Here is a 22,408-nt window from a genome sequence, read left to right as displayed (position 1 = left end):
ACTCTCCTGCAAGGATCTGAGTATTGTGAAACTTTATAGTAACGGGAGATGGAAAAGTGTGAGCAAGCAGAAATAGTGTGTCGCGGACTGAGTCTAGAATCCAGAGGCATCCACTCCACGTGGAAAAATGTGTCTCAGCTCAGCGGTGGCTGTTAATCCCGGTTCAGCCTAGTGAGCCAGCTTCAGACCCACAGGTAAAACATTCATGGAAGACAAGCAACCTCAGCTGCAAGGGGTTGCCGATGAAGAAGTGAAAACAAATATGACTTCATTGGAATGAGTTCAAAGCAGTCTGCAGGGCTGTGAGATAGGAGCTTCATTACCAGGAGCAGCTCTCAGCAAAATTGCAGAGCAAATGATAGCTTGATGGGTGGAACATCAAGACTATTAAAAAGAAGAGAGGGTTGCTAACACTTGTGGAAAGAGTCTAGAAGGGATCACATACATTATACTTAGGGTTGGCAGATTCGATTTTTATTCTTGTTATCATTTTGATGTTTATTTTTAAGCATTTATTTAAATTTTTATCAATTAAAATTTTCAGGATTGCATGAAATTACAGGTGTGTGGAGCAGATAATTTGTTAATGACAAATGTAGGTCTTCTGCCAGTTGAGCGGCAGAGCTCCTGTCTGTCCTGGCTCCACTCGCCTGGTGGTTCCTTGTCCGCTTTGTCACTTCCTCTTCCTTTGTTCCTAGTCCCCTGGGATTTCTGGGCGTTGCAGTCCAAGTACAGTCAGCACAGTTCTGGAGGGCTGCTCCCTCTGTCATCACACACTCCATCAGCCATCGTTTTTCTTACGTCCCCTTTCCATATATATTTGATTATTAATGATGGAGATATTTCTTCCTCAGTCTGTGAATGTGCAGTGAAATTGACATTTATCAGCATTTACCGATTAAAAAATCAAATCCTGCCAAGCCTGATTATAATGAACCATGAAGTCAAGTGACTCCCTCAGGACAGCCTGACTAGAAGAACTGCTGCCACTGCCAGGCAATTTGTTTTAAACTTTGGGTGGAGCAGGAATCAAAGGAGCGTGCAAGTACATCAGTGCTGCCGCCCGCCCCCCGCAATCTGCCCCGCGTCCCAACCTTGTGTGATACAGAGCAAGTCTTCTTAGGAACGGTGTGTGTGCAGGAAGTGTGGCATCCCAAGAGACATTGTGCCACACTAGGTAGTTCCTGAAGTCACCCTTCCTGGATATTCTTTTTTTCCAGGAGGACCCTACCTGGTGTCACCTGTGCCTCTAGAAAAATCTTTTTTTTTTCTGCATTCTTTCTTCCAACAACAAGGTGTGTATTTTATTTGAGGGCATGTTGTATGCAAGAAATTACAGGGTATTTAATTTTGCAGAATATCACAGACATTGGAGCCCAGTGGTAGTCAGTGGGCTGTAGCTGGCCTGCTGACCGTACTGTCTAGCTGTGGTTCCCAAACTCTTGACAGATTGCACACCACCAATTTAAAGCAGTACAACCTTAAGAATCACCAGCAAATTTTTCAGTTCAGTTTTAAGTACCACCTGCAAATTGTTGTCATATAAAGTAATTATAATAAACCTGTTAACACATACCACTAACAGGTTGTCTGTGTACCACTGGTGATATGAGTACCACAAATTGGGATCTGCTGGATGATTTGATCAATAAAAAAATAGCTCTTCATCCACATTGGCCTTGAAACTAGCTGACGTTTCATCTTTACACACTTTTCAAGTGTGATTCTATTAGAACCAGCTTGGAACATATTTTGTACCTATCTGGTTTCACACAGAAGTGAACATCTTTTGTATAACAAAGCTTTGCTAGCTGAATTTACTAGATGGATGCACTTGGACTTTTGTCGCATGCGTCTGGCAGACCAAAAGATAGGGAGCCTTAGAACAGCGAAGATATCTGCTTTAAGGGAAGTAGCCCCTGAGAGACTTGAATCTCCTTGAGAATCACTAGTAATCAATTCAGGCCTGGTAAGTTTGAAAATGAGCTTCTCTGGGAGGCATATTCAGCTGTTTTTCTTGCCCACTTTCAGCCACATACCCTCCTAAAGGGGCGATGGCCTTTGGTCTTGAGCAGTCCTCTAGTGAAGCTGTTGAACTGCAGTGGAACTGAGAAGTGCATTCAGTTCATACAGCAAGCGCCACTTCGGGTGTTGAGAGAGAGATTTTCTGGACGCGTGAAAAAGGATGGGAGACTTGCATTTAACATTAAATGAAGGCTTTTTTGGGAATAACTGTGCAACGAGGAACTTTGCTTAAAGCCACAGATTCCAGGGAATTCAGAACAAATGGTGAAGATATCCTTATGTTGTGTCTAGCTAGTGTGGCTAATCATGGCTCATGATTCCACCCACTGTCCCCATCGAAAGCTAGGCACAAATCATTTCAGCGTTAATTCCTGATATCCTGGTACTTCTGGGTTTCTGTCTTTATCTAGGTGTGAATTTCTTTCCTTCTGGTATTTAAAGAAAAGGGGAAGAGAGGCTGAATAAAATCCAGTGCCTTCTGAACAACTTGGCAAAAGGTTTTTCAGGGTGCTTTTAACAAGCTGATGTTTCTAAAATCCCCCATTAGCTTCTTGTGGGTCTTGAGCCCCCAAAGATTCTTCACTTGCTGCATGTTTGCTGCCTCGTGGACTTAAAATGCCTCATGAAAATTTTGCTGAAAATATCAATGCAATTAATATTTAGGTTTACAGATTCTGGAGCTGTGCCATGTCTTCATCCTTGTAGATGTAAGGCAATTAGAAGAGTACTTGCAGTATCCAGTGTAGACCATGCTAGCAATACAAAAAAATCTTCCATTTTTTCAAACCTATAGAGAACTGTTTTCTAACCCAGCCTGGCATATAGCCTAGAAACTTCTATGCTATGCTTTCACTCTGGTGTTAAAGGGGGATCAGTCCCATAACTAAAAAGAAATAGCAGCCCAAGTACTAGTGATCATGACTTGGATTATCTTTGTCATTGTGCAAACAATAGTGTGTCCAAGCCAAAGTTGTAATTTCTTATAATTAAAAATAATGTAATATAAAATTATGCATGCACACTTGCTGCTTTAGGAGGACCAGTTTCATAAACCTGGAACAATTATGAGCTAAAGGAGTTGGGAGAGAATTAAAGAGAAAATGTGAACGGTTGGGAATTATTGAAAAACACTTGGCTGGATTCCTAATAAGCTATATCAGGAGAAAAGACTACTTGTTTGGGTTTTTTTTAAGCACACGCACAGAGCCTGGCTTTGATAGGACATTGAAAGCAGTTCTAAAGATGCAATAAATGGAAGGAAGGAGATGATGGCTATAAAACACTACCTAGGAGTTACAGAAAATCATTAAGATGAAATCTGCAGCTTGTAGAGTTATGGGCAACAAGGAGCTGTTGCAAGTGTATTTAGGAATAAAAGGCATCCTAATTACTAAATGGATGTGGTAGGGCTGAGACTAAAAATGTAGAAAAGGTGTAAGTACCAACTATTTGTTTCATAGTTGGAAAAATGAGGTGATATATTAATATCATGATGCACTTTCTACCCCATCAGTCATTTAGGAGTAAACGGCAGCTACTGAAGTTAAGCATCCAGAAAACTTGCACCCAAGAGTTTTAAAAGAGCTGGCTGAGAAACTCTTTTGACCATGATGTGGATTTCCAAGGTCTTGGATCACTAGAGGAGTTCCAAAAGACTGATATTTATTAAGGGAAATTGAGAAGATCTGAGTAAAAGACATGGATCCTGAGCGGCATGGTACAGCTGATGATGGTGGGACTCTAATAGTGAATGACGGGACGCTAATTCATGCCAGCCCCCAAGGGTTTTTTTAAGGAAACAGGTTTTTGTTCAAATCAACTTGGTATATTTCTTGATGAGATTACAAGTATGACTGGCAAAGACGATAGTATTCTTGTAAAGTAAACTTTCATAAGACGTTTAACGGGCTACTTTGGTCTTTTTTTGAGGAACAGGAATCATACATAATCTGTGCTATGTTGACTCGGGTTAAAAACTGGGTAACTGATGTGTCTCAAAATATAAAGTCATGCCTCTGAGAACGAAGAATCTAGACTGTGATTCCAGAGCGGTGTTTATTAATTGGAGAGGGTTTAGGGAAGAGCCACAAGAAACGAGGTATGTTTCCTGTCCTTTCAGAGAGAGAATCAAGGAGCGTGGTCTGTGTAGTTTAACAGAGCAGGTCAAGGAGCGACTTGATCAGTCTGTGCGCACCTATAAGGCTCTTTGTTCTGTTTTACAAAGGTATAACCAGATCCAGTTCCTGGCAGTTGAAGCTGGATTAGAAGTAGGGCGCACAGAAAGGTAATTAACCACTGGAACAGATCACCAAGGGCTCTGGTGGATATCCCTGGCCAGTCTTTAAATCAAAATTGGGCATGTCTTTCTGAAAAATCCTTTCTAGTTCATATGGGAACTTAATAGGTGAAGTCCTGTGACCTCTGCTAGAGGGTGTCAGACGAAATGATCACAATGATCTCTTCAGACGTGCTCACCACAGAGATGCAGGCAGAAGTGCCACTGGTTCAAGCATCTTTTTTCCAAACCAGCGTGTAGTTTGATTCAATATTGTTTAATCGTCCCAAAGAGTAGCAGTCGGGCTATATTGCAACAGCCTGAATTTTATTTTTATCATGTACTCCTAGTATGTCTGCAATGCTAAAAGCTACCAGGAGAGTAGGATTAAAAAAATTATTTTAAGTGCTTCTGGCCTGAGATCTCTAATATTAAGACTTTCTGTGGAGGGAGTGCTTGTAACTGAAAAGATGAATCTAATGGGCCCTGCCAGATACCCACATGTGTGTGTCGGTCGGGAAGGCCAAGTTCTTTCAGGCACCTGCAGCACATGGAGATCTTGTGTAACTGCAAAGCTGAAATACATTGTTACAAAAGAGCACTAATTGCATAATAGTGTGTCACATGCTGTTCCATAGGATAGTTGCACAGATGTCTGCCTAACAGTCTGTGATGCTAACTTTTTTGTTACTACCATATTGTCTTGTGAGCTCTTCCTCCAAAAAATCACCTGCCAGAAATTGTAGTGCACGTTATATGTGATAATTATGGTAAGGGCAGTTAAATCAGCATGGGACTTGCAGGGAGCAGACAAACCAGCAGGCTCCCTAGCTGCTACTTAGTTACTTTCTACAAGGAAAGATCTTTTTGCAATTCCTTCTGCTTTACAAAAAGCAAACTGCATAAGTTATTTTAGGATGCATTATGCAGGAAAGTATGGTAATATAATGGCAAATGCCTCTGCTTTTTTGAAGCTCATGGGAGCGTAGGCATTCAGCTTGCAGATCATTTATTTAGGTGCTTTAATTTGGGTTTAGAAACCTAGGTTGAGGCAGCCAGGTTTGGAAACTTGGGGCTTATGGCGCAAAATAGACCATTCTAACACCCAATGCAGTATGTGTATGAAAAGGAAAGAGGCTGAGGCTAGGGCAAGGGAGAGCTATCGGACAAGTTTTTGGGCATCAAGTGTTTCCAAACAGGGAAGGCCTCGAGCCGTGGGCAGACTTAAAACCTGGCCTGCCTGCGCTGTCCGTGTAATCTGCAATAGCTGGCATTAATTATATTCTGGTTCTTGCCATCTTTAGCAATCAAATTGGCTTTTATTTTGCCCAGGTTTGCGATTGTCATCTGAGCTTGGACCCCCTAATTGTCCTTTTGCTAATTTTGTGCCTGTGTTTACTGTTCCGGTCTCCTGGAAATTCTCTGTAATTCCAAGATTTATTAAACATGAGCGGGCCAGACATCTCGAGCCAGCCCTTGAATTCTTGAGTTCAGGTTATCCCGGCCTGCTACTTTCAAAAAGTTTGTCTTTAGAGGAGGCTGGTTAACATCCTCTTCAGTTGCAAATGGTCTGGAAAGTACTTGCTGCATTCTCGTGTCATTTGAGTTAATCCATCCTGCTTCACTCAATAAATAGTTCTCTTAGATATTTGGAAAAATTCTGCCCCTTCATTATTAATGGTTTTACCATCTCCATCTAATAATGGATCTCTACCAATGCTTGGGATGCCTTTGACCCCTGATAAGCTTACAAACTTGCTCGCTGTTAGTCCTGCCAGCCGCAATTTTACTTTTTCTGTAGCATTCCCTATCAATAGTCTGCACTTTATCACTTGTGATTTGCATTGGTGCTATGCAGTGCTCTCCTCTTTTCTCTTTGTTGTAAATTTATAACTGGCCCTTTAACTCTGTGGTTAAAACATTGTGTGCGTTTGCTCAGTGTTCCCTGTGAATTAAGGAAACCTCACCCTTGGGCCCTCTAATAAGCTTCTGTTTTAAAACACCCACTTTTTGTCCTCTTAATTGTTCCTTCCAGTTGATTGTACTCAGAATTTTCCTCCGCTTTGGGAAATGAGCCCTCTCAAAACCCCAAGTGTATGTCTGTTGTTGGTTTGCACTGTTGTCTGTTTGACTGTGAAGAGTAGAATTAAGTTGTGGTCACTGCTCCCTAGGCAGGGAACTGCCATCTTCACATCCAGTGCTTTGAATGGTCTTTATGCCATAACGAGGTCCTAAAGAGCGTTAGCTTTTGAGTGCAACATTGATGATCTCCTGTACATTTGTAGAAAATCTAATCTCGTCTTTGCTGCGTAAAACTCCCAGCTTAGGTTTTTCCAAAGTAAAGTCCCCAAAAGAGCGCAGTTCTCCTCCCCAAACTTCAGTGAAGTGTCTTAGCTGTTATCTCATCCTGTGTTCTGGATTGACTTGATGGTCTGCAGACAACCCCAGCAGCAGCACCAGGGTTAGTTAGTTTAGCACACTGAGCCACATACGTGGCAGGTCCTGCCTTTCAGCTGTCAGGCCCCCTCATGCAGAGAAAGGTGCCTTTAGTGCCATGTCTCACCAACTCTTCTCTTTGTCTCCTTCGTTGGCATACTATCCCCAGTGACTTCAACATTTCAGCCATGTGAATCATCCCGCCAGGTTTCAGCATTGCCAGTTTTGTCATTATTTTTCAGATCAGTGAGAACATCCGATTGGATTTTTTTTGCTCGTTACCCAGACTCCTCAAATCGGGCGATAAGTAATTGGAAAAATCTTCTTGTTCTGTGTCATGTCGGCTCAGTTTGCTTGGGACGCTTGAGTTTAAGTTGGGGCTGCATTTAGTGTCTTAGCAGTGCTGGGGGGCGGGTGCTAGTTGGGTGCCTCCTGGCTGCTCCAGTTGAGAAGATCAGCTCCTCGCCCATGAGATGCAGACCAGGCCGTTCCTTTTGCATAGCCCTCTTCTCCCTGTAATGTGGTTCGGTGCAATTTTTTGTGATTTCTTAGTTTAATAAAAGGTCTCATCCCTGAACCAAGAGTTCTAGAGTTTTGCATTTCTTTTTGTCTCGGACCAGCACGGCTACCAAACACATCCCTGAAGCATAAAACTAGAGACTTCATCTCTATCCTGGTTGTACAGCTCTTTACTTCTGGGATTATTCTCCCTTCTTTCTGGGGCCAGAAAAAGCTTCAACAACATGGGACTTTTCTTCAGCTCCGTCTCAAGATCTCTAAAAACTGCTGTCATCTGATGCCAAATGACTGGCTCCAGTGTGGTGTTGGGAGATTTGCCGGGTGACTTTAGCTGCCCAGACTTGCTGTTACATGCCGTTTTTCATCTGGTGACACTGTGCCCTATCCTGTTGTCTCTTTGTTCCTTGCTGTGTGATCTGTCTAGTCCCCTTAATGTGGAGTCACCCATGACACATATCTGCCATAAAACGAAGGGCCTTCCTTGGTATCTTCTTACCCCACCGTGAGGATGCGCGTCGGGTATGTCCCCCATTCTGCTAGACGGATACCTGTATTGACACGCTAAGCATCTCTGCTAAGCACCAATTCTGTATTCTAGCAGAGCTGCAGGGCTCCTTCCCTTCTTTCCCCATCTCTATCTTCTGATTTCCCATCTCACTGCTAAGCCTTTTCTTCTGGGGAGACGGTGGTGGCAGGGGGTGTGCTGGTGTTTTCCTGAGCTGATTTCCCAGGAAGCTACCTATGTTGCCTGGGGTTAAAACTTGCACTTTGTGGAACAAAAATCTCCCTGTTTCAGTGGAAAGGAAAACAAGGTCATCATGGCCTGATCCCAGCAGTCGGCACCCATGGGTAATGAGAAATCTCTGGTGTGCAATCACACCTAAACAGAAGGAACCAGCCTCCCTATGCTCCTTGGGATAAGAAACAGGGATAACATAGGAGAAGCTATGGTTTAATAAAGTACAGGAACTGGCTCAGTTGTTAATTTGTTTTCCTTTGTCCTTCTTCCCCTCCTTGTTTGTTGCTCTCATGTGAATCTTGCCTTAAATGACACTTTAGATAAGTGGTTCTCAACCTTTTTGGACTCGAGGCACCCTTCCAAAACTGCTGTGAATTGAGTGGCATCCCGTTGCAAAAACAAATTTATGCATGACAGTGTCTGCTTCTGTGTGTCGGGACCAGGCACTGGGAATGGGGGTCCATCCAGGCAGCGGCAAACCTGAGTTCAAGCTTATCTGCTTATTTCCTCACACCTCGCGGCACCCTTCAAAGATCCAGGGGCCCCGACATCCTGGTTGACAATAACTGGTTAAGAACCTTCTCCTCTTCTGTATTTGTATATGGGGCCAGCAGAGTGCGGCCTAGATTGTGATTGGAGTCTGAATCGTGTTGCCGCAGCACAAGCCAAAGTAACTTTTATTCTCCTGCTTTAATGCGTCTCATGCGTGTGGTTTGGTGAGATGATGCTCAGGGTGGTATAAATGACAATTCCTTGACGGGTCTGCATCTTCTGCCATGTCCCATCTGTAGGCTGTACTGCCTCTTACTCTTGGTTAGTCTGAAACAGCCTGGTTTGTGAGTCTGAGCTTGAAACAAGATGTTCATGATGGACGGGAATTCAGACCCTGCTTTTGTCACCGTGGCCCTCAGTTCCAAGAATCTGTTATTCTCAAAAGGCACCCACTCATTTGCAGCAGGCTATGAAGCTTCTGGGAGATGTAGCCTGTCTGAAAATGTTGGCTGGAAAGAAATAAGATAAATAACCCTTCCCATTCCAGCTCCCGTATAGCAGTGCATCATAGATAAGAAGTATGTGCAGAAGGCAGTTATTAAACTTTTTTTAAATATTGCTTTTTCTCCTCAACATTCCCCCACATTCCCCCACCATGTAAGTTATTAAAATTAGACTGATAGTATTGTAGACCTAAGGGTAATGCATGAGAAGGAAACGTTTCCATAGCTAATTTTCTCTCTACCATAAAATGATTTAACTTACCTGGAAACTATTTGGGTACATTTGGTAATTAGCTGCGTGTAAAAATTGAGGAAATGTGTTGTGGGGGCTGACTGGTTTTTTGAAGCGGTGGACTGGCTAGTCCTAGCATTGTTTCTGGAAAGTGAAATTCTGGATTCTTGGACAAACTGGGAGCTTCATGTTGGGAAAAGCCCACTTTGTTTAACTGCTGATTTTAAATATTTAACTCATTTCAGTTCTACTCCTAGTGCTCTTCTCCCAGTTGACCTTGTGCTGACTTGCCTTTTTTAGGTTCACGCATGGGAGATCTCAGACCAGTTGCTACAGATCCGTCAGGATGTGGAATCGTGCTACTTTGCAGCACAGACCATGAAGATGAAGATCCAAACTTCATTTTACGAACTCCCCACAGACTCACATGCTTCTTTACGGGACTCTTTGCTGTCCCACATACAGAACTTGAAAGACCTCTCACCTGTCATTGTAACTCAGGTAAGTCCTTCATTGCTTATCCTGTTAGGGAGGGAAAGGAGAACCTTGCACGACAGCTGTAAGTAGAGGGAATGCATGCCAGCTTTTAGTAATGCAGCTAAATAATTCAGCCTGCACTAGGCGTTCATTGTAAACCTGTTGTAAGGTTTCCTCACTGCCCTTCTAAAACTATTCCTGCCAATTAAGGTTTGCCTTTCATAGGGGAAACCTATGCATCATATTTACATAGCCAGGGAAAGCCTTTTTGCTCTTGGTTTGAGAATGGGAGCATTCTTTCTTCCTTTACTGTTGAATGAGAGCAATTTAAAAAAGGAAATCCGTGCCTGGTAGTCCCTGTCACAGCAGTCTATAAACACGAGCTCATTCGTTCTTGTCTGTAGGTCAGCATGTCAGTAAGTTAATAAATTGACTCTCTTTACCCCCGTCTGTGCTGCTTTGAGAGGGTGGGAAGAGGAGCAGCGAGCCACGGATTTGTGTTTTTTTTTCTCTGCGCAGCTATGAAAACAAAATGCTAACTTGCCCTTCACTGTTCCCCAGCTGACTGGGAGGACCTCTGCAGGGAGGTGCTACTGCATCTGCAGGGATGTGTCCGTCTCTGGCTGTTCCTACATGTCTTGAACTTCTCTCTTCTGCATGACATCTGCAGAGGGCTTGCCACTGCAACACTGGGTAGCCCAAATCAGCCTCTGTTCCGGTCATAACTCAGTCTGAAGCAGTTTCTAGCATAGAAGTTGATGGGCATTCTGCAGCTGACTTCTGTAGTAGCAAGGTTGTGCCTAAAGTTGTTCACAGCTGAGGAACCGTGGGCCACATCCCTACTAAACTAAACATAACCTGGCAGCATTTAAAGAGAAGGTGCCTTACCTTTCTAGGGCAGGGTGCGTCTCTAGGCTGGCCAACTTGAGAGGGCTTGCTGTTGTAGAGGAGATGCAGGCTTGTCAGTGAGTGAGAGGGCTGAGAAGGTAAGATGGGTGTTGGTTCAGCTCTGACTCTTTAGCCTGGTAGAGGTGAGTCACTTTGCCTGGGGATAAATGATCTGCCTAGCACTTGGATTACAGGTGATAGTTGTGCCACAGGAGTTTCTGCCAGGCAAATGCTCTAGTTGAATGCAGGAGAGAGGTTCCATGCTGTTGTCACAGTAGATTTCTTAGCCAGGGATGAGAAGCTGTGTTTAGCAGCGCAGCTCCCTCATCCTTCCAAAGGGGCTGCTCATATAGCCAGTAAGTAGCATATTGCAAACAGGACCTGAGTGGTTTAGATGTACTTCACTGAAGGCTCAGGGCTTTTTACCATTTTCTTCCAGTGTTCTTGAGTAGAAGCTGAAAGTCTCCCTTCCACCCCCCAGCCCCTGCTGCCTCCCACCTGCTTTTCAGCATGAACATTTGACCTCTTGTTTCAAACACTAACCTTTAGTTGTGTTTTCTCTCTCTCTCTCTCTCATTTTCAGCTTGCTTTAGCAATAGCAGACCTTGCCTTGCAGATGGCATCTTGGAAAGGCTGCGTACAGACACTGGTTGAAAAGTAAGTAATTATATCTGTGGCTGAAAAAATCATGTGAACCTACAAATGGATCCAGGCATGGCGCAAAGAATATAAGCTTCACCTAAAAATAATACAAAAAGAAGGGGAATTGTATTGGCATGTACAACTACAGTAAACAGCAAAGGTTCAAGAAGGTCACAAAATTGGAAACTTATTTTTGTGACAGATCAGTGATTTTAAAGTGGCTTTTGGATTATAAAGAAAGAAGTAGGCAAGTCAGTTTTAGAAATATCTGAAAGTCACGGCACATTTTGGGGGTGGGTGGGGGTCTTTCCTGTCTTTAAGCCTTGATGACTTCTTCACCTGTTTTTGTTGTTTTCATTCCCTTTCTTCTTCTTGTACCTACCTTTATCTTTCTGATGCAGGTCTGAATAGGATGCTCGGGTCTTTTAACACTTTTTTTTTTTTACAGGCTGCACTGTTCGAGCATGAGGCATTCCTTTCACTTCCTACTAGGGCTGAGTACTGCCACTGCGCAACTTGGCACCCTACGCAGGATTGCCCTGTAGTCTAGCATGAGGCCAGCGCAAGCACATCACGCTAATATAGATTGCTGTAGCTGTCCTGCTAAGATTGCTCTGTTCTGGACAAAGCCAGCATAGTGTGGGTGAACAGTATATTGTCAGTTTTGGGAGAAGAGTGCATGTTTGTGATTCAGCCTGTCTGCATAACGTGGTTAGATTTTTTTGCATTTGTAGAACAAGGGGATTTTTGCCACCTTCCTTGATAGGCAGCTCTTACTGTCTTACGAGGGCTGTAACATGCACTTTTTTAAATAGCCTGTCGCTCGTTTGTGAGACGCATCCAGATGAAATGCTTTGGGACATCTCTGCCCTGAGTCTTCTTGGATTTCAGATGCCATCATCTCTCCTTCTGGTGCTAAAGTAGCATGGCAGCAGCAATAACAGATGTTTTGTGTATGTTTTGAGAGCCCCTTTATTTTTCCTACCTTATCACATTGTCTCTCTGTCTGTGCTTCAGGTATAGCAATGATGTGACATCACTGCCTTTTCTGCTGGAGATCCTCACGGTGCTGCCCGAGGAGGTTCACAGCCGATCGTTACGCATTGGAGCCAACCGCCGTACTGAAATCATCGAAGACCTGGCTTACTACTCTAGCACTGTGGTCTCTCTGTTGGTAAGCTGACCACGTGGAATGGAGGCATGGGGCAAGCACAACAACTGTTAAACACCCCACACCTGTTCTGGTAGCCTCATCCAATGGCTTTTTCCCCTTAGAGAGCTAGCCCAGCTTGGGAACAATCAAAATGTATCTAGCAGCTACTAGGAGCCAGGAGTCTTGCAAACCAACCCTTAATAGATGAAAGTCTCTAGCTGGTGCCCTACTGTAAGCAGTAATCCAAGATCTGGTACTGGAGCCTTGCCTTTACCTACCTTATCCTTAAGGGCAGCTGGTCTCTCCAGGTTGAGATCCATTAAGGTCACTGTTGGGAAGGAAGCTTGCTGTCCCACTTTCCTGCTCTGTTCTTAAATAGGGGCCTACAACCACCTGGGCCGTCTCTCCAGCATATCTCGTGAACATTAAATTCAGAAAAGATGGCAGAGAACTCAGACTGCTGGATGATGACTGGGCAAGAGTGAACCTTTAGCATTGTTCTAGGATAAGATGCACCAGTTCACTGGGGGAAAAGCACTTGGGGGTTTGTGTATGCAAGGGGCTGTCTTTTATTTTTGCCACAGAGTCTTGCTGAAATTATCCAAGCCCCCTTATGCATTGAGCTAGAGCTATTGGTTCTCAACGCTGTCTTTTTGTGTTCAGCTGAATGGTGATAGGGTGGCAACAGCAAAGAAAAAGATAGGAGGAGGAAGTGACTTTTTTTGGTACTTTCTCCCTGGATATTCTCTGAGAATCCAGGCTGCTCATGGAGCTAACTGCTTGTGGGCACCAAAACCAGGAGGCATTTGTATTAAATAAGACATGGGTTTTTAAGGTTGATTCTCAACACCCAGGGTCTGTGCCAGGAGAAAAGTGATCTATCTTTTCTCCTTCTGTCTAGTGCTGGGCACCCACAGCTGCTCTCTGCCTCCCCGTAGCCCCTGCCCCAGCTACCCCCATGCAGCGTGTTCTGCTGTGCATGCACACAGATGGATATAGCAGCTTATCCGCCCAACAGTGCTTCCATGCAGCTGGGGCCAGAAAGACAGGTTGCGGGTGCGCATGGTACCAGTCACCAGCACACGAGTTACCAGAGAGGCAGTCACAGCAGTGGGGACTGCACTTGCCCTTTCAGGGACAGACCAGGGAGAGGAGGGAGTATACGGTGGAAGAAGTAGCCCATGGTAGAGATGTCCTACCACTGGCTAGATTCTAGCTTCTCCAGAGTGCTGCAGAATTTCAAAAACTTGAGGGAGGGTGCTGTGATGCCAGAAAGATTTAGAACTATGGGTGTAAGGATTGAGATGTATTGAAATACTACCCAATGTGCCTTAACGCACAGAGCTCCTCATTAATTTTTACTATTTCACGTTGCCTATTTAAATGAGAAACTTAATGTGCCCCCAGCTGTGCATAATAGGACTGTAATTCCACCAAGCATTTGGCTAATGTCACAGAACTCCAGATGGAATCCAACTTTGGTATACTTAATTATAATATCCAGTCACAGAAATTATCTCTGTGCTTTGCCCCTCCATCCTTTCTCTGCCTTGGTGCCCTTCACCTCTGTATCTGTTTGCTCTCTCGGCACTCCTGTCTTCCAGCTGCTTTCCTTCTTGCTTCAGTTCCTTAGTTAATTGAATCATAGCTCTTTTGAAGAGGGAGCGGATCTTAGTTCTTTCTCCCTTAAATCCATCTCTGCCTTAATGCAGGATTGTTCCCCCGTTGTGTCATTAGTCCTGTTTTAATCGACTCCAGTGACTGGCCTTCCACTGCTTCCCTTGGGAATAACTCTGTCACCTTGACCTCACCATTAAAACGTAAATTCCCCTCTGGCCTTGGTGTTTTACTCCATATACTTAGTCATTCTGTAGTCGGGCCTAACCAGGTTTTTGAACTTTTCCTTGTGAATCAACTCCCCTGACATTTATTGCCTCTTTTGTGGTAGCTCTTTCCTGCATCCCCTCCCTGGCTTGTTTGCATCTTTCTGGTGCTGAATTGCTCAGAAATGGGGCATAATGTTCTGTATGTGAGGGGTTATCACATCCCTGCTGTGTGATAGTCTATCTCTGTCCAAAGATAGCCCCAGCTCGCATAGTATTTTTCCTTGTTCTCTGCAGTCTTTTTTCACAAGCTCATCTGCTCTGGGGTCTTGTATCAGCTCATGATGGTCTCTAATTGGCTTTTTGTATCCCATTCCAGTGAATAGCTGTAATGGGGGTTATTTTCCCTGTGTGTAGACTAGCCCACTTTAAATCTTATTTTATTTTCTATTCATGTGTTGTTGTTTTTTTCAGACTAAGTACTTTTGTATTTCTCCTCGCTGCTGCTTGTAAATTCAGTCTCTATCCTTTCATGCACGCACTCTTCATTCTCAAGCACTTAGATCCATCAGTTAGTTGAACATACAAGTTTAGTTATCTCTTCTAGATCATCAGGGAAGATGTCAGATAAAATTAGGTCTGCACCCTTTCTGTGGTATGACATAGCACTGCACTCAGCCTTAATTAGATGGCTTGCCCATAATTTCTCACTTTTGATTTTCCACTAGCTGCTTTTGAAGTTGTCTCCTTTTTCAGGGGAGGAGGATGAAGGGAAGTAGAGCTCCTTGACAATTTATGCTCAGTTCAGAGTTCAAAGCTGGCGTTGACTAGAAATCTTAGCAAAGAACGTCACTGGTTTCTATCTTGCTTTTTATGCATGATGACTCTGGGAAGCTGGAATTGTAGTATCAGCATTGCAAGTACTTACACATGGTTTAATTTCCTTGACGTGTTGTTTGTCCAGGGTCAAGCATTGACATGACTTTTGGTCATTATTCAGATAGTGCCAAGATAAGGAAGTCTGGGGGTGCTAGGGATTATAATTTGACTGCTCATCTGTCAAGTTTGGTATCCTCCATCTAAGCTTGACTAATGTCTCATGCCTCAGAGTAAGGGGGACTCTCTCCCTTCTCTTCCAAAAGTATAATATACCTGCATGTGCATGATTGATCATGGAGACCCCGTTCCTAATTTTACTAGGTACTTTAGTCCTGATGCAGAAAGCTGGACAGCCTCTTCTAAAATGGACTTGTTTTAAATTCCAGTCTGGTTTAAAAGCGTTTCCATTTCCCTTTCTCAGGCCTGTAGAGATGTTGCCTTAAATACATCTGTTTCATTTCTTCCCCTTCACCCCCCAGAACGCTTTCTCAGTGAAGCGATGGAGAGAGGAGAGTTGTTACATTGGTTAGACATGCAAGTTCGCTTTGCACTGACTGCTGATGCCTTGTCGGAGGTGGCAGAGGGAGCTTGCTTTGAGTGTCTGAAGCTGATGCTTCAACATACAGGGTCATAGCCAGGCCTGCTGAAATAAATTACGCCGTTGAACACGTTCCTTTGCAATGGTCCCGCTGAGCTTCATGACCTCAGCACAGACGCCGTTCTCTGGCAGTTCGGTTGACGGTCCATCTGCATTTAAGTCTGCTGAGAGGTGGTGGCTTCTTGGGTCAGGCTGTCATTTGCTTGCTTTGCTAGACAGATTGTACCTATGTGTTTTCTCTACACCAGCGCACACAGCATATATTAAAGACTTGCGCTGTGCAGGATCTCATTGCATCCCTTTCAGGTTTCCTTTTTGAATTCCACAGTGAGCATTTTAATTGACAACCTAAGGAGTCCAAAAAAAGGGAACAGGGGATTGATTAAATGGTAAATTCATTATATGTAAGTTAAGCAAAAAATGCATTGGAGTTTTGCAGTACAGGGTGGCTTAGACCCTGCTGGAGCACTTGGGCTTTTAAGGGGTGCAGTGAAACCATAGGTGCCATTCTCCCTGCAGTCGGGGGGTAGACCAAGGGGTTCTCTCAGGCTCTGACTGCCCTCATGTTCTCTCCGTTCCTCTTAGCGCAGTAAGGGCTTCTTTGGATCAAGGTACTGGCAAATCTTGCCAAGCGATTGCTGAAGATCATAAGAAGAACCCACCTCTCCTCCTATCTTCCCTGGGGCTGTAGGCTCCCAGCCACTGCCACAACTGAAATTCTTGTGTCTTACAGAATGAATTAAGTGTACTGACTGCTGTCAGCTTGGCCTGCAAGATGGGTATTTTACCTTCCAGCACCTTCACAGAGACCATAGTAACAGGGCTATTTTTTTTAATGCAGAATATCGGAAAATCTCCTCTTGAAATTAGGCTCAGTTGAGGCTTTTCTATGTATGAAGCTCATTAGGGTCTGGGCTTCATCAGTCTTTGAGACAGGCCCCTGCAGGAAACTGATGTGCGGCAAATGGCAGCAATCCTTCCAGACTGCATTTCTCACCACGGGCTGTCATAACCGTTGAAGTCAATAGATGTGCTTTGGATCACATGGAGTACCGCCTGGCCTATTTAGGCAGGGCTGGGGGTGTGCTGTAAGCTGTGTACTTTCCTGGGCATGTTTCAGTCCCAGAGTGACCTTCAGGGCATGGTAGGCTGTTTGTCTTTCTGTGCATTTTCACCTCTTGAGGGGATGGTTTGAGGGGGAAGGGCAGGGGGTCAGGAAGTACTATGGAACAGTATGTCAACTCTGGGGAAAATTTGTTTCGAGACCCAGAGACCCTGCAAAGAAAGCTTGAAGCAGCACAGCACAAACCCTCATAGCTTGTGGTCTCCAGAACTACGTTATAGCTGTGAAGTTAAGTGGTAATCTTTGGTCACCAAACCGTTCCTTCTCCCTGCTCCTCGTCCCCTAGATGACCTGTGTGGAGAAGACAGGCAATGATGAGAAGATGCTCATCAAGACCTTTCGCTGCCTTGGGAGTTGGTTTAACCTGGGAGTTCTGGACAGCAACTTCATGGCCAACAGCAAGCTGTTATCGCTCCTCTTCGAAGTGCTGGTGAGTGTTTGCTCTTTTTGTTGAAAGGCTCTGCGTTGGTTCCCTGTGGGAATGACAGTAGGAATGTGGCAGCCCTCGAACCCAACGCTCCTGTTGGAATCCCACAAGGCCTTTTACAGACCTATCCTAACTGTTGCGTCCCATCGTTCTCGGAAGACTAGTTTGTTCCTCTTCCCCCTGTCTCAAGTACTTGGCCTAGCCTGTCCCTCCCTCCAGTGCAGAGAATCTCACACCCTGTCCCTTTGCCCTAAAGCAGGCCCATGATAAGACTCTCTGCTTACCTTATCAGTGCTAGGTGTAATCAAGTCCAGGCCTGTTCTTCCCCAGAATTTAGTTTCTCAATCCCCTCCTGGCATTCAGCTTGCTGGGGCAGCTAAGGACTGGCAGCATAGGGCAGGGATCTTTCATACCTAGAATCTAGTTCTGGTTGGGCCTCCCAGAGGTCAGACACACTCGCCTTCCCTTACACACTGCTCCATAGTGGCACTTGAAAAGTCAAGTAGTTCCCTCCTGACTAATACCCAGTAATTGGAGCTACTAAAGCATGAAAGAAAAGTATTTTATTTTTAAGAAGGTGCTTTATCTGCCCACTGGCTGTGTCCTGAGGTCACAATCCAACTTCTTTGGGACAAACTGGTGCTGTCACTAATCTGACATGACACCCAGAGTTCAGGAGAACATTTTGTGCGCATAAGTTCTAGGTGACTTTTCAGCTTGACTCTGTTCAGGTCTGGATCAGAGAACTTGCAGGCAAATGTAAAAAGCCATGTTTAAATGGAATATAGGGTGGAGTTTGTCCCCAATGCGGTGGCAGAAGATGTTGGTTTTAGTCTTGCAGTCCTTCCTCCTTTGAGAGAGAAGTGGCCAGCAAAAGTATTTTAGTTCACAACACTGAGAAGGAAACTTCTCTCCTGGACTGAAGTGTGAAGTTGACTTGGAGGGGAGCCACACAAACAGAACTCTTGTCATCTGAGCCAGAGAGATTACCAAGCTCTCTACTAGATGAAGACCACAGGTCAGAGGTCCTGGCAGACCTTCAGAAAGCAAATTCATGACCTTCTCCAGTGTGACTGCTTCCTCGGGAAGAGGGGAGTCACTTTTCTACTTCAGGGTCCCCATCCTATCATCTCCCCCAACCACTGACTGTTCAGATAGGAAAAGAGGTGCTCAGTGATGAAAACCGCTAACTGGTCCTCAAGTGGCATTTGAAGTACCTGAACCTTGGCTATGTGCATACTTTAATTAAGACTAGAAAAGAAGCTTCTGGCCCACTGGCCTTACTTAGTTTTGACTGCACTATTCTCAACTGTCCGACTGCAGGAAATCCCTTATTCATCATTGCTTGGGTCCCAGTAGTTCTGGCATCAGGCAGGGATGAGCAGGTATCTGGGGGAAGTACAGGTGGACACAATTTCCATGTACAGCAGGTTGGTTCAAGACCGGACTGAAGTGAGCATAGAGAGGTTCTGTCTTGCAGAAAGCTTTTCAGTCATGTTGCCACAGATCTCTTAATCTTTGCAGAGCCTATTATACTCTTCTGGCAGACCGTGCTTCTGAAAAGAAGTTTTAAAAATAATTTAATCCTCTATTTATACCCTTTCTCCTGTCCTGGCTGTCTTCACTATTCATCATTTTCCTCAACCTGTATTACAAGCGTGCTTTGTCTGCTGGGAGCCAGGTACTAGCATTCTGTGCTGGTTTCTGCCACTGATGTTTTGTGATCTTGAGTACCTTTGACCTCAGTGTTACCCATCTATAAAATGTCTGTTCTAGGAGTTCTGGTCAGCGATTACAGTAGTTCAGGTTTAAAATCTGGTTTTATTCCAGTTTATTTTCTTCAGTTGCTCAAAACTTATTCATGCAAAATAGTTTTTCATCCAAAATCTGTGGTGTGTGATCTCTGCTCAGAGTTGAGCTCTTGTACAGAGCTTTGAGCTGACCCTCCTCAGCGTTTCATTACATTATGGAAATATCTGGAATAAGTTTCCTGCTACCCCTGGGATTTAAAGTATTTGCACTTTAACTTTCAAAGCTCAGAAAGTTCAAACTTAGCCCATTTTGTAACCCGCAGCGAAGAAGCAAAATTGGTTTCATGCTCTTAAGTTATGAACATTAGGTCAATATTTTATTCCTGATGATCATGGGCTTAGCTGTCCTTTTTTTGACAGCGTAGGACAGTTGTTTCAGGGATGTATGGTCTTTATAAGTATAGGAGCTCTAAAGGGACTAGTAAAACAGAAAGAATAAATAACACCCTTCTAGAATGAATCTAACAGTGAGAATGAAGAACAGAGTGCATGGAAGGAAGAAATTCCCAAAGCGTAATGGGTTCTACTGCAGTGTTGATACTGGATCTGTGCAAAAGGTCCAAAATGCTCGTCCTTTTTTCCACTGTCAGATGGGAACCTTTATTTGCACTTGTGGTGCGCTATAGAGGAGGCAAATAACAGTTCCCATTTCACACTGGAAAAAAGAAGAGACAATATTCGATCCATGCAACAAGTCCAAGTTAACACTATAGGAGAAACATTTCCACTTTGATCATTTTTGAATGCTTGGCTCTTCAGCCTTTAATTGCATTAACACAAGTTTTTCATCCTTCCCTACCTTCATCACATGGGATCATAAGGCTTAATTTACACTTGACAAGTGGTTTGAGATCCTTTTATGAAGGAGCATCCCTAGGCATACATGGTGGTGGTGTTCCTTTCATCTCTCTCCTGTCTATTCTCGTCTTAGTACGCCAGCCCCGTCCCCTTTCTGAATTGCTCTTGGCTCTATGGGAGCCATTAATGCTCTGTCAAATTAGACTTGTACAGTTAACATGTATGTTTATCAGCCAGGACCCCAAAATCTGCTCATCTTCCCTAAACCACCACCATGAAAAATATGACATGCACGTGAGAAATCTCTCCTCCTTCACACCCAAGAGAACAGACCAGCAAAATGTTTCCAAGCTGCTGAAGTACCGCAGGCTGGAGATTCCCATTGTTCTGTTTCTCCTTTGCTTGTGTGCCCCATAGAGAAGTTTTAAAAGGACATTAGTGAGATCTCAAGACCCAAAGGAGGTGCAGCAGCAGACAGTGAAGAGACAGCAGAGGAGGTGGTGTAGGGGTGGGGCTTTCATGCATTGAAACATGGTGAAGGATTTTGGGACAGAAGTGTCTTAGTGTCTTTAGGTGCCATCTCACTTACTGTATAATCGCCAGGCTCACTTCCTCCTCTTGTGTCTTACAGCAACAGGACAAGACCTCGTCCAACCTGCACGAGGCAGCCTCTGACTGCGTGTGCTCGGCGCTCTACGCCATCGAGAACGTGGAGACAAATCTGCCCCTTGCATTGCAGCTCTTCCAGGGGGTCCTGACACTCGAGACTGCCTATCACATGGCTGTAGCACGAGAGGATTTAGACAAGTGAGTGAGCAAGCCTGGTGGGTCCCTATAGAGCAGGGAGAGCTGCAGTAATGAACTGCCATTGTCTCTCCAGAGTTATTTTGGGAATCTGTTGTGTTTGTGCAGCCCTCCGAAGTCTCTCTTATGCAAATGATTATTCATTGAACAGAAACAAGTGAGCTAATGATTCCTTTATGCCCTCAATACACCAATGAGAGCCAGTGGGGAGCGATCAGCCCAAGCTTTCACAGGTGGAGTTTAACACTACGAGCTCAGACTTGTCATGCCTGTCTTAGCACAGGACAGCAGAAACTGTGCCAGTGTGTGGCTGTCTGTGATGAATGAAGATGGAAGAAGTGGGGAGCTTCCTTGATGTGTCCCCAGCCTCTCTTAGGGCAGAGCTGCAAATTTCCCTCCAAGTGGGCAGTAGCTTAGCACTTCTGATGTCAGTGTATGAAGTTGTGGACAGAAATTAAGTACTCTTTTTTTTTAGGAACATGGACCTGGATGTAACTCCTATGTCACCCAAACCCATCCTCTGCTGTTGCAGGCAACCATGTTGTAAGCTGATCACTCTCCATCTTCAAGCTCCTCTTAGGTTTTTTTCCCAGAGATTCTCAAAGCTGTTCCAGAATCCCGATCTGATGAGAAATCTTCATCTAAATTCCGATCTGCATCTGTTCCTGACCAGTTTACGCTCGTGTGCTCTTGTGCCAAAGTTGCCTCCTAACTCTCTCCCCCTGGTTTTTATCTGCAGAATTTATGCAGTGCTGTAGCATCCCCTCTCTGCCTTCATTCTGCCAGACTAAAGCCACATCTGTTTCAGCCTCCACTCATATGATAAGCTGTTCTCTGCCCCTGTTCCCTTTGAATTCATGTTACTCGAATGTGGATGGTCAGAATTGCCTAGAGTGCTCAGATTAAGTCTTCTCAAGATCTTCCCTGCCTCTGCTTGGAGGTGCCTCCCCTGACCATACTAGAATCATGTTTGTCTTTTCACTGCTACATGACGTTTCTCAGTAAGGTTGGACTGGTGTAGCCATGATGGACCAGGAAACGTATGAGAAGAGGGGGTTTTGGGTGTTATCTTTTAATGGACTGACTGTACGGTTGGGAGAGAGATTTGAAAAGTTTTTGGACCTGAAGAACACTTGATAACTCAGTCATTCTGTGACTGATAACCAGTGCACCCAGAGTTTTGTCCTTGATACTTTCCAACAGAGGAGCTTCCAGTTCATGGCAAAAAAAATGTTGATACCTAACTGCAACCAGACACTTAATACCATTACATTTCCCCATTTCTATTATTCCAGTTTTAAAGTTCGTCTTGTTCTTCCTGTGTGATTTTTCTGGTTCTCCCCTGCATTGGCAATACCTTCCAACTTTAGGTCATCTCCAGATGTTAGCAGACTCCCCTTCTCTGTGCTGAGGTTACTAATGAAAAGACTTTTTATATAAGATCAGTCCCAAAACTTACTAGTAACTTCCCTCCATCCTTTCAGTACAATACTGTCATTTCCATTCAGCTAGTTCCTTACCAGTCTTCGCATTCTTGAACTCCTCTCCATCTTCTAATAAATTTCTCATGTGACACCATGTCATATGCTACAACCTTTCTGTTATTTAGAAAATCACTTGTACTGACAAAACATTAGGTTAGTTTGGCACAATCTACCTTTGACCACTTGTATTTTATTCTGTTTCCATTTACCTGCCTGTCTTTGGATAGAAATAATTAAAGCTTTGCACATTATCGAGGTCACACCAGCAGGCAGTGGTTGC

General features: G+C 44.3%; 1 protein-coding gene across 1 annotated transcript in view; it reads left to right on the top strand.

The window, feature by feature from the left end:
• The window catches only part of TNPO3 (transportin 3), a 65,770-nt gene that overhangs the window by 12,644 nt on the left and 30,718 nt on the right, over positions 1-22,408 (top strand). The window contains exons 2-6 of the mRNA XM_006037956.3: positions 9,522-9,722; positions 11,170-11,243; positions 12,246-12,402; positions 17,091-17,234; positions 20,472-20,647. Coding sequence (XP_006038018.3) covers positions 9,600-9,722; positions 11,170-11,243; positions 12,246-12,402; positions 17,091-17,234; positions 20,472-20,647 — 674 coding nt within the window. The 5' untranslated portion in view covers positions 9,522-9,599. The remainder of the gene's footprint in view (positions 1-9,521; positions 9,723-11,169; positions 11,244-12,245; positions 12,403-17,090; positions 17,235-20,471; positions 20,648-22,408) is intronic.

Source organism: Alligator sinensis, unplaced genomic scaffold (assembly GCF_000455745.1).
Source record: "Alligator sinensis unplaced genomic scaffold, ASM45574v1 scaffold1412_1, whole genome shotgun sequence".
Taxonomy (NCBI): domain Eukaryota; kingdom Metazoa; phylum Chordata; order Crocodylia; family Alligatoridae; genus Alligator; species Alligator sinensis.
This window is presented reverse-complemented; position numbering and strand designations above follow the sequence as displayed.